Source organism: Xenia sp. Carnegie-2017, unplaced genomic scaffold (genome assembly GCF_021976095.1).
Source record: "Xenia sp. Carnegie-2017 unplaced genomic scaffold, XeniaSp_v1 HiC_scaffold_6, whole genome shotgun sequence".
NCBI classification, from domain to species: Eukaryota; Metazoa; Cnidaria; class Anthozoa; order Malacalcyonacea; family Xeniidae; genus Xenia; species Xenia sp. Carnegie-2017.
Genome location: NW_025813526.1, coordinates 20857868 through 20870280, shown reverse-complemented (window position 1 = coordinate 20870280; position 12413 = coordinate 20857868). Strand labels below are relative to the sequence as shown.

Sequence of the window (12413 nt, the reverse complement as noted above, 5' to 3'; positions counted from 1 at the left end):
GAAATTGGAATGTTCAATAAATATTCAATTTTAATCACCTGCTGTTTTTATTGTAAAATGATGAATTCTGTTCATACCCAATAAAATATGAAATGCAAATTTTTTCTTTTAGCTATTACTGAAGTAAACACAAAGAAGTTTTGACTTGGAAGCTTTATGCCAATAAACCTTTCACAGTTTACTGTTATTTCAATTATTGAACATCCGGACTTACATGCAAACTAACTGAAATAATCATAAAGGAAGACGAGGCAGCCAGCCTTTTAAAAGTAAGATAGCTCAAAAATTAAAGATTTATATTTTAGGAAGTTAAGAAAATTGATAAACAGAGCTTATCTGAAATTCTCCGCGTTCCAACTTTGAAACGTTGTCAATGAAATTTTATCATTTTGTAAATTTTTGATACGGATAAACATATAATTTGATCCGGGCGTGAGAAGCAAGTAAAAGTTGGGGGGCTCAAGATTTTATGGGCAATCTTTATTTAAGAAGGGAATATCAGAGTAATTAAAGTGCACATACAGCTATTTTCAGTTTTTTATTCTCAAATAGATATTGGATAAATAATACAAATGCCGTTTGCAGAATTTGAATAACTTTTTTCGTTTTTGAGTTATCTTTCGGCAAAGATGCGAATAAAACCTGAATTTCAACGTTTTGTAAAAAATGTCGAGAGCTCTAATCCGTGGCATGGGACTAGCTTGTGACGTCATTTAAGGAACACAGACTGACTGCCAAAACAACTTACACTGTTTATGCATGTAAACAAACACAAAAATGCTAGATCGATGTGTAGTTTTTGGTTGTTCTAACGTAGCCAGTTCGGAGAAAGGCATTTCACTTCATCGTATACCATTTTTTAATGACGAAAGAAGCGAAGCTAAGCGTAGAAGAAAGCGATGGCTCAACTTTGTGAAAGGTACTCTCGATAAGTGGGTCCCCACAAAGAATTCCGCAGTTTGCTCGGGAACACTTCACGAAAGATTCGTTTTCTCTGCAATTCGGCTCACTTTCTGAATCAGAAAGTAATTTTGCACCTCGACTCATTCAATTCGGAATCGTTGCTTACCCGAGCATTTATCCTCGAAACGATGACAATGAACTTACAACAAGAGATCGCGGAATGGTGAGTACGTTAAAAATTATACATATGCATATCTACATTTTACCTGGAATCTGTGAGAGAGTATATTTCAAAAATATATGCCATTTTAGATGTCTGATTATAAAAGAGAGGTTGAATCAGAAAATATTCCCAGTACAAGTAGCGAACCTCAAGAGCAAATAGAAGAAACAACTTGTGATGAGCCTGTATTATCAGAATGATAAGCTACTCTTTTCCTGGAATGTTCTGCAGGTATTCTATGAAACATGTGTGATGAAACAACTATGTGTCATTACAGTTTTTATTCCCTTGTGCCAATTTAAACTCTTTCAAGAAATTGAATGCAGTTTTATTTTTCATGAAGGCATATCCTTGTTGTAACTCACTTCGAAAGCAATTTGGACAGGGATAATCAAGAGGTTAATGGAGTTCCCCAGGTTAAAGTGCATTATCCAAAATTTATAAATGGTGAAGCTGTTGTAAGAAATGTAAAAGTTGCTCAGGATTTTGGTAAGGTTATTTAATATATTTCTCCTACTGCCTGATTTCATGTGTTAAATGCCATAACAATCAAAATCTTAATAAGAAATGATTACTATAAAATAAAATTTTTAATAATTTGCACATTGCTCCTCCAGGGTATGTTGAAGATATATAGCAAGTGTTGTGCTCTCCACTCATTGATGAGGAAACATTGAGAAAAGCCAAAGGTGATCTTTTACGAATGACTCCATTGCCAATGAATTCCATGTTGGACAAGCAATCAAAAAGTGAAGCTATCTCAAAAAAAGCATGCCAGCTGTACATTTCACCCCCAACTAAGCCAGGTTTAACAAAAAGACATTACTTGCTTTGAGTGAATTTGAATCTTATTTTTGGAACTGGCTCACTTTATTGTTTGATATACCTGAAGTATCGCCTGCCCAAGAAAAAATCACTGAACATGGAAATGAGAGGGCAGCACCTCGATGCACTGTGTGCAAGAATTGGATGAAAGGTCATAAAAATATAATTAACTGTCCAAAAAACCAAATGTATCCACTTTTTAGGAGCTGGTGGTATGAGCCCAGTTAGTTGGGATTCAGTGAAGTGTGAAATGACTGCATGGAAAGAATGAAAAGAAAAGGAATTGTAATTTTGTACGTTTTGTATAACAAGAATAAGTGTGAATCGAATATGCAATACACCAAGAGTGGCTAATATCATTCCACACTTCACTGGATCCCTACTAGCTGGGCTCATGCACACAACACCTAAAATAATATATAATGCTATGTTATTTTACAAATTGTCCTCTTCATACCCTGCAAAGTGTTCATTGTTTTTTAATTAAAAGTTGTTCAAATGACATGGTAAGCACAAGCTGGAAGTGGAATTCTTTTGTCTCGAAGAATGCCATGTACCATTCTTGTAAATTGCCTATATGCAACAACTCGAAAAAACCTGAAAAGGCATAATACACAAGGTCCATTAAAAGACGTAGGAGTCCATAAAATACAAATTTTGCAAGTGTGCTTTCATAGATAACCCAGACAGAAGCATTTAACTATTAATTGTAACAAACCTTTGCTCCAAGAATCCTTTACAATATCTAACTCCATCTCGTCTTTGGTAAAGATTGGCAGCTGAATTTAATGCCCATCGATTGAGGCAAATGGCATCAAATCCTGGATGCTCTGTTATGCATTTTGGCTGCCTTACTAATTCGGATACCACCATATGATCTTGCATTTCAATCATGCAATTGATAATTTCGTGGCAACATCTACATTCTTTTAGATTAACCAAGAGAGGAACACGGCACTTACCACAATTGCACCTAAGAAAGTTCTCTGTCAAAAGCTTCGGCAACAATAAATAAACAAATTTTCCAACTTTTCTTACCAAGAATCAAGAGGAACTTCATTTTGCATTCTGCGTTCGAGCTCTTCTGTTTGGCGTCTTTGTTCTTCTGTCTCTTTATTATAGTTTCTAACCACTCATCATCAGCAAGTGGTTCGTTTTCATACGCTGCAGCTTGGCCGTACTCAAAATCGCCATCGGTGTTTCGGAGCGCATTTAATGACGATTGATCTTCGTCTTCGAAATCGAATTCCCGACTGTTCAATTAAATATTTTCCGCTGTTGTTGCTGTACTCGACTCAGAATCGGATGTCGACATGTTTCGTACAATTTTTATATTAATTTCAAAGCAATATATAAAGAACTGTTATTTCACACTGCGTTGTTTTGTATGCAGCGCATTCATACGTTCCTTAAATGACGTCACAAACCTCTCGTCTTTAGTCCCCTCAAAGGCACGGAAATTTTTCAAAAGCAAGCTAATTCAAACCGCCAAAAAAACTTTGTTTTTATTTTTTTTACGAAATTTTCTTCGAAATCATATTTTCTACAGTCTAAACTTTAAAAGTTCAACGAATTTTGGAAGGCTGTATGTGCACTTTAAGCCCGAGACACACTGTCGCTGTCGCTTGGTCGTTACGGTGAAACGACAGAGCGACGAAGCGACACGAAAAATAATAAAAGACACACTGTCGCTAGCGCAACAGGCAAAGCGACTTGATTTTAAGCACGTACCAGTCCCCCTAGAGAGAATTTTAGCGGGAAATACGAATTTGGCGGGTCATTTCAATATGGCGTCGAACCAGAACTTACGAGATATATTAATAGCAATTGTTTTAAACGAGTTGGACGAGGAAGAAAACAAACAAAACCGACGGGTAGTTCGTAAGAGGCGCTGCTGGGTGAGAGATATCAACCGACGACAACGTGAACAAGGTGACTTTGGAAACTTGGTTCAAGAATTGAGGAATGACGAAGAACAATTCTTTATTTACTTCAGAATGAATCAAATGACCTTTGATTTCCTTTTGAGCTTAGTTGGTCCTTCATTAAGAAGGCAAAATACTCATTTGCGGCAGTCAGTTTCACCAGGAGAAAGGCTAGCCATCACTTTGCGTAGACTGGCAACAGGAGATTCGCCTCAGTCAGTGGCCTTTGCATATCGTCGTGGTTTAAGTACAGTTCGCAGCATGATATACGACACATGTGAGGTTTTGTGGTCTGTACTTATGCCAATGTTTTTAAAAGCACCATCGAGTGTATTTGAATGGCAGGGTATTGAGCAAGGGTGAGTTTCAATCTCATTATCATGTTGATTTATTGCACGGAGTGAGTTCCTGAGCTTGAAAAAAAGTTTCTTTACTGTTTGTGACCTAGTTTTTCAATTGAAATAGGTTCTCTACTGTCTGGAATTTTCCAAATTGTATTGGTGCTTTGGATGGGAAACATATTACAATTCAGGCTCCTAGAAACTCTGGCTCAGCCTTCTTCAATTACAAAAAGTTTCATTCCATTGTGCTGATGGCAATGTGTGATGCCCATTATCAGTTTGTGTATGTTGATGTTGGAGAATCTGGCCGGTAGAGTGAGAGATTTAGGGATGTGAGCCACATGTGAGAGATTTAGGGATGTGAGCCACATGTGAGAGATTTAGGGATGAGTGGGGACCAGTGATGCCTGTCCACGCTACCAGGTAGAGTGCAACAGCAGACACCAAAGGTACTACCCCTCCTAAGAGCCCCTATACCCCTCTTCAACATACCCTGGGTATAAATGGCATCGCAGACTCTTTATTTTGGGTAGGAGGCACATATTCATATATTCATGTACTGCAACATTAAGCTCCTTTGTAATCCATTGTTTTCAACAGATTAAGACATGCATATATGAATTTGTGCCCCCCCCCCCAATTAACAAGTATCCTGCACCAAACATTTATTTTAAGGAACTTCACAACTTCTGAATAGCTAGATATTGCAAACTAAACTCATAAATATACTTTGATAGTTCCATACAAGTTTCTTAATAAAAACTGTTCTAGTAAAAATTGACAGTTGAAAACTTGAAAATACAAATGTTTGAATATTGTCAATAATATACTTATACCTTTTATAAATATACAACCGTTGTTATTTGAACCTTTGTGAAAAGAAATCTACAATACAACTGTTTCTAATCAGCTTTAGTATAAAGAAGACATACCTAAAATGAAAAGAGAAATTGATTTTCTTCTCCATTGAAAATGACCTACAAATTCATTTCCTCTTCTTCTATCTCCTTGTACGTTTTCTCAAAGACAGGAGTATTTTAGCTTCTAGCAAATAAAAGATAAATAGAAGTCTAAATGCTTCAATTTCAATATCTATAGTTTGTTTATAACCAAATGAAGATTGTTGTATGTTATTGTAGTACATGTTCAGGTGCAAATGCTTTTCTTTCAATTTCTATCGCTCTAAACTGAAAAAACAACTGTCTTTTGTCCTTTTTTCTTCCTTTATCTCGTGAAACGCTTCTCAAATACGAAAGACTTTTAGCTGTTGGCAAATAAAAGATAAATATAGAGGTCAAGTGCTTCACTTTCAATTTGTATCGCTCGTTGTAAACTTTTTTATGTTGGTTTTTCGTGTTTTTCCCATCACAGTAAATTACAACGTGATTGCTTTCTCGTAATATTAACATGCTCAGGTCCAAATGATTCGTTTTAATTTTCATCGCTCGTTCATTTAAATCTTTTGCTTTCTCGTGCTCTTCCATATTACTGTAAACCAATCCTACATTGTTGTACGTTGACGCAATATTAACATGCTCAGGTCCAAATGATTCGTTTTAATTTTCATCGCTCGTTCATAAAAATCTTTTGCTTTCTCGTGCTCTCCCATTTTTCTGTAAACCAATCCTACATTGTTGTACGTTGACGCAATATTAACATGGTCAGGTCCAAATGTTTTTGCTTGAATTTCTATCGCTCTTTCATAAAAATCTTTTGCTTTTTCGTACTCTCCCATATCTTTGTAAACTGAACCGAGATTGTTGTACGTTATCGCAAAAATAACATGATCAAGTTCAAATGTTTTTGTTTCAATTTCTATCGCTCGTACATAAAAATCTTTTGCTTTTTCGTACTCTCCCATTTTTCTGTAAAGTGAACCCAGATTGTTGTACGTTGTCGCAATATTAACATGGTCAGGTCCAAATGTTTTTGCTTGAATTTCTATCGCTCTTTCATAAAAATCTTTTGCTTTTTCGTACTCTCCCATTTTTCTGTAAAGTGAACCCAGATTGTTGTACGTTATCGCAAAAATAACATGATCAAGTTCAAATGTTTTTGTTTCAATTTCTATCGCTCGTTCATAAAAATCTTTTGCTTTTTCGTACTCTCCCATTTTTCTGTAAAGTGAACCCAGATTGTTGTACGTTGTCGCAATATTAACATGGTCAGGTCCAAATGTTTTTGCTTGAATTTCTATCGCTCTTTCATAAAAATCTTTTGCTTTTCGTACTCTCCCATTTTTGTAAAGTGAACCCAGATTGTTGTACGTTATCGCAAAATAACATGATCAAGTTCAAATGTTTTGTTTCAATTTCTATCGCTCGTTCATAAAAATCTTTTGCTTTTTCGTACTCTCCCATTTTTCTGTAAAGTGAACCCAGATTGTTGTACGTTGTCGCAATATTAACATGGTCAGGTCCAAATGTTTTCGTTTCAATTTCTATCGCTCGTTCATAAAAATCTTTTGCTTTTTCGTACTCTCCCATTTTTCTGTAAAGTGAACCCAGATTGTTGTACGTTGTCGCAATATTAACATGGTCAGGTCCAAATGTTTTCGTTTCAATTTCTATCGCTCGTTCATAAAAATCTTTTGCTTTTCGTACTCTCCCATTTTTCTGTAAAGTGAACCCAGATTGTTGTACGTTGTCGCAATATTAACATGGTCAGGTCCAAATGTTTTCGTTTCAATTTCTATCGCTCGTTCATAAAAATCTTTTGCTTTTTCGTACTCTCCCATTTTTCTGTAAAGTGAACCCAGATTGTTGTACGTTGTAGCAATATTAACATGGTCAGGTCCAAATGTTTTCGTTTCAATTTCTATCGCTCGTTCATAAAAATCTTTTGCTTTTTCGTACTCTCCCATTTTTCTGTAAAGTGAACCCAGATTGTTGTACGTTGTCGCAATATTAACATGGTCAGGTCTAAATGTTTTTGTTTGAATTTTTATCGCTCGTTCATAAAAATCTTTTGCTTTTTCGTACTCTCCCATATCTTTGTAAACCAAACCCAGATTGTTGTACGTTGTCGCAGTATTAACATGGTCAGGTCCTAATGTTTTTGTTTCATTTTCTATCGCTCGTTCATAAAAATCTTTTGCTTTTTCGTACTCTCCCATTTTTCTGTAAAGTGAACCCAGATTGTTGTACGTTATCGCAATATCAACATGGTCAGGTGAAATGTTTTCGTTTGAATTTCTATCGTTCGTTCATAAAATTTTTTTGCTTTTTCGTACTCTCCCATATCACTGTAAACTATACCCAGATTGCCGTACGTTGCCGCAATATTAGGGAGTTTTAGCAAGAGTACGAGTACGAGTACGAGTACGAAATTTGACCGTGTAAGGGAATGGCACGAGGAAGTTTGTTGTCGTTGTCGCTTCGTCAAAATTTTGCTTTAGTTGTAAACAACAGAACGAGCCTTTTTATTGTGTAAAACACCGACGTTTGCGAAGCAGCTACGGCTCTATTTGACAATAATGATATCAAAGAATCGATAATACTGGTTTTGCGAGAATATAGGACTCTTTAGACTGAAAAATCTTCACTATTTTAAGTTTTATGTACGATATATTTGCACTATTTTATTGTTTGTTTACCTTTCACTTTGCGTACGAAATACATGAAAGTTTTGCAGGTCATATTTTCCTTTTTAATATACATCTGCGCTCAAAAAGAGTTCTAAATTAAAGCCTGGATGCTCAAAAATAGTACTGTAAACTAATTTCTTACAGAATGAAGAAATATACCTCACTTTCTTTGCTTAAAAAGACATCGTAGTCGCGACTACGAATTTTTTACAAAATATCGTACTCAGATTGATGACGGCTACTTGTTTTTGTTGACGCAACAATGTTTTCGCGCCAAAATGACGTAAATCGTACTCGTAGTCGTACTCGTAGGCTCTGCTAAAACTCCCTATTAACATGGTCAGGTCCAAATGTTTTTGCTTGAATAAACATTGCTCGCTCGATAAAATCTTTAGCTTTTTATATTCTCCATTCCTCCAAAGCAATAAACCCAGGTCGTTGTACGAATATGAAACATCAATATGATCAACACCTAACACTTTAGTTTGAATTTCTGTTATTTCATAAAGTACTTTAGTTGCAAGTTTATAGTTGCAAAATCTTTCCAAAACATGCACAAAATATTTGGCAAGTTTCCAATTTCTTTTATCAAGTTTTTGTTTTGATGATTTTACATCGATCAACTTATTTAGGAAATGTTGAAATGATGAATTTGTTATGAATTTCATTAGATGTGGAATTATTTTGATGTCATCTTCTCCGTCTTCGAAATGATTAGGTGCCCAAGCAACTTGACAGGCAAAATCAGCTGCAGACTCTTTAGAATTATTTTTGTTTTGTTTACAGCCAAAGGTCTGCGATGAATAATTTATGATGGCTTCGTGTACAACGCTGTGCAGGCGGATGTCGTTGTTTTCCGTTTGAAGGAATAAAGAACAATGCTTTAATTGAAGACAGACTTCTTCTGCAGATATTTTTGGATCAATGCTTCTAATAAATTGTATTATAACATCTTGTGGTAAGGGATCGGAAGATATTATTGAGAAAAGTTTAAAAACATGTTTCAACAAGATGGATTCTTCGGCATTTTGTGTACTGCTAACATAACAGTTTTCATTCCCAAGTAAGATGTGTTTATTTTTTGAAAATTGCCATCCATGTTCTGTCGCTCTCCTTCATTCAACTTATCAAAATATTGCTCCCACGTGAATGTCGGATTTACACTTTTTACACTACCTACGTAGGAAGCAGCATTTGCCAGGAACAACGGTTGACGATCTAATTTGTCAGATAAATCCTTTAAATATTTTTCATCGTGATTTGAAATATCATAAAAGACATATAGAAGTTGTCGACATTCTTCATTGTTCATACCATGACTGACTGAAATGTGTTTATTTAGGTTTCCATCTGGTGGTATAGCATCTGTATTTTGAACAGTTACTATAATTTGACCATTTTTCCAGCTATGATCACCAACTTGAGGTAATAATGGATAAATTTTATCAAGTTCAACCACGTTATCTACAACAATCCACCATGTTTGCCAAGATTTCAGTTGTTGCGTCAGCAATAATTGAAAATCTTTAATTTTGCCTTCGCTGCTTTTTGCTTCTTTCAGAATATTTTTAATGACAGTTTTATCATTGTTAAAGCGTTGACAAAGTTCATCATAAGTTTTTAAAAGTGAGTCAGCATCATTTCCTTCTAGTGTCATCACAAATGTTGTTTTATGTTCCCAGTCTACTGACTTAAACATATCTTCGCAAATTTGTCTAGCTAATTGAGATTTACCACTGCCAGGATTACCAGAAATATAGTAATATGTTAGTTCATTATTGTTAGTACTGCGCAAGTTATTGAGATCTGCTGTGATTTGATTAAGTAATTCTTTACGTATAACAATGCCATGATTTGGTTTGCAAGGAAGTACTTGAAAAGAAATAAATTTGTTTCGTTAACATTTTATTTTATTAATTTTATTGAATAAAAATGCTAGATCTTTAAATGACTTTTCGATATCACAAAGCATTTTGTCAAATTCGGTATCAGATACTCTTCCTTGATTATCATGGGTAAATTTGTTTCTTACAATACGAAGTGCATTAAAGGTAGATCTAACTTTTGGGTCAGTTTTTGTTCCAATTGAGTTGGAAAACAGTATTGCTGCGAATAGTGTTGTACAATCCCAATGACTGGTGTCACCCTCTTGAAACTTTGACAGAATATGTTTGTCATGAGGTTTCTTTTTTGTTTTTTCAATATTGAACAACTTCTGACCACTAACATTTGTATTATCCCATATTCCGTAATTAATGTTCCACTCTTGCATAAATAACTCAGCAAGTTTCTTCGTAACAACATCTGTAAGTATTTTTTGCATGTAGAAGTTATTAAGTTTTTCTCTTGACTGCATCTAAGGGTCGTAAAATTATTAATGTCAACATAAATTGGTACTTTAAATAGAGTTTATAGACAACTAAAATTGTGGAAGATCAAACATAGCTACGTAATGTTACAGTTTTACTTGTACCTGTAAATAAATATCAAGGATGGCAGCTGAAAACTACGCAATTGGACATTTTAGTTTTCCTGCAATTTGGCATTTGGCTACATTTTGGTAGTGGCGTCGCCAGGATTTTGCGAGTGTGTGTGTGTGTGTTAGGGGGCACAAAATTTGTACCACGTCATTCGCTAGAGAAATGACCCTAAAAATTTCTTCTGCACTGAAAATTTTGGAAATATTTATCACAACATGAATAATTTTTAATTTCTTAACTTCCCAGTTTAACCTTGGCGGATTTGTACATTCTTCGTGTTATAACGTTACGTAGATTAATTATTGATTTTAATGAAATGTTTTCATATTATAATACTTCCAGAATTGCAATATTTTCATGAGCCTTACTCTTAGTCATTGCTATATTTTGTATTTTTGTGTCTACAAGTTTGTGTCTACGAGTATACTTGTCCACGATTTTATACAACTTCTGTGATATGGTGTAATGTGGTTTATGACAAGCATCACAATATTACTTGTTCTTCCTTGCCTACTAAAGACTTGAATTATTCTAGAATTAAGGTTTTTTTCCTTTTTATGAAATTAAAATCTTCACCACTCGGCCAGCAACCCAGAAAGGGTAAATGCAACGCAAACTAGTCTACACAGCTAAGAGAATGCTTCCCTTTACAGTAAAAATGTGCGAATTCCGTAAGAGCTATATTAATGCCATGTGCTCCTTTTTCAATTTAAAATGATGCATATGAACACTCTTATATAAAATTCTAATGGTGAGCACTTGGGGGGCACAGCCAATTTTTAGGGGGGCACGTGCCCCCTTTCCAGCAACCCTTTAGCGACGCCACTGCATGTTATAATGAAAATGGAGGTACTGAGTTATATTATCACTTAGGAAGGTGTTTAAAAATTTGTCTAACTGACACACATAGTTTGTGCAGGCAGTCTACTTGAATACAATGACTATTTAGTCAGCTGTACAATAAAAATATATATGAAGCAGAGTGTTCTGTAATTTAGCCTTTGCATTTAAAAAAGATTCTTATTTCTTATAAAACATCTGATTGCCTTCTAGAAATAATTGTAAAGACAGCCATGAGAAATTTTTCAGGTATTCCTCTTTTTCAATAAAAAAAGTCATGTAAGATATAGGACATGTCATGTAAGTCATGTTTTATAGAAAAAAAAAACACAAAAAAATCATTCTAGTTGTGTAGAATGGAGATTAAGACTGTGTCCAGGCGAACATTTAAAAAACAAATTAATTACACACTGTAAAATATTGTGGTGTATTCTGGCATTACCATTTTATAGTATACTGTATGTAATCGACATGCAAATTTCATGTAAATGCCATAAAATGTACAATTTACTTTTTGTGTTTCTTTGCATGCTTTTAAACTTTCTTAAAACTTGCCTAACACTTGAAATGTTTTGAAAATCTAGAAAATGACAAAAAAGCTCAAAAAATTTGTCTTACATTTTGTTTAGTCATGCTCATAAACCACAGAAACATGTTAAGGAAATAGTTTGTGTGTAGTTTGGTTTACCATTGTATCCGTTCCCACACGGCTAACAGCCAAGAAACATTTATTGACGTTAGTTAAATTTCCTTATGTACCATATATAGCTCAAATAGAGGAACTATCCTGACCAATAATAATATTTTTTAATTGTAATAAAGACTATAAATACTGCTCTGTAAAATAATAAAAATCAGTTGGATCATTAAGTTCACTGGTGGTTGTTACTGAAGTTGTAGAGTTTATTACGAAAAGAGATATGGCGAGTAAATCGAACTCAACAGGTTATGGGCCCAGGAGAGGTTTGCTTTTCGATGGAAGCGAAAGCAAATACGAGTTATGGGATGTAAAATTCTTGTGCTATATGCGTCTTTAAAAACTGTACGACGCATTTAACGATTCAGCAAGTGAGAGAGAAGAATCAGCAGCTTCATAACTGGCTGACACTTTTGCAGAGTTGGTCCAATGTCTGGACGACAGAAGTTTGTCTCTTGTGATTCGGGAGGCGAAAGACAATGGACGGAGAGCTTTAGAAATCCTCAGACATCACTATCAAGGCAGAGAAAAACCTTGCATTATCGCTCTTTACACGGAACTCACTTCGCTGAAGAAAAGTGACGACGACACTG

General features: G+C 35.0%; 1 protein-coding gene and 1 long non-coding RNA gene across 2 annotated transcripts; both read right to left on the bottom strand.

Annotated features, from left to right (window-relative positions):
• Positions 1-2445: 2445 nt before the first annotated feature.
• On the bottom strand, positions 2446-3378 carry LOC124457311. The gene is made up of 3 exons (XM_047007587.1): positions 2990-3378; positions 2670-2924; positions 2446-2548 (listed from the first exon to the last, which is right to left on the bottom strand). The coding sequence occupies exons 1-3, from the start codon at positions 3016-3018 to the stop codon at positions 2446-2448; spliced, it is 387 nt and encodes a 128-aa protein (XP_046863543.1). The 5' UTR covers positions 3019-3378.
• A 1646-nt stretch (positions 3379-5024) lies between these two features.
• LOC124458445 lies at positions 5025-6166 on the bottom strand. Its single transcript, XR_006953186.1, has 2 exons — positions 6096-6166; positions 5025-5718 (listed from the first exon to the last, which is right to left on the bottom strand). It is a non-coding gene; the product is annotated as an uncharacterized LOC124458445 (long non-coding RNA).
• Positions 6167-12413: the final 6247 nt, after the last annotated feature.

Excerpts from the sequence above, each read along its gene's own strand:
- LOC124457311 (XM_047007587.1), bottom strand. The coding sequence starts at position 3,018 with ATGCAAAATGAAGTTCCTCTTGATTCTTG. Across the intron at positions 2,925-2,989 it reads GAAGTTCCTCTTGATTCTTG|GTGCAATTGTGGTAAGTGCC; the intron begins GTAAGAAAAGTT and ends GAACTTTCTTAG. Across the intron at positions 2,549-2,669 it reads AAAGGATTCTTGGAGCAAAG|GTTTTTTCGAGTTGTTGCAT; the intron begins GTTTGTTACAAT and ends ATGCCTTTTCAG.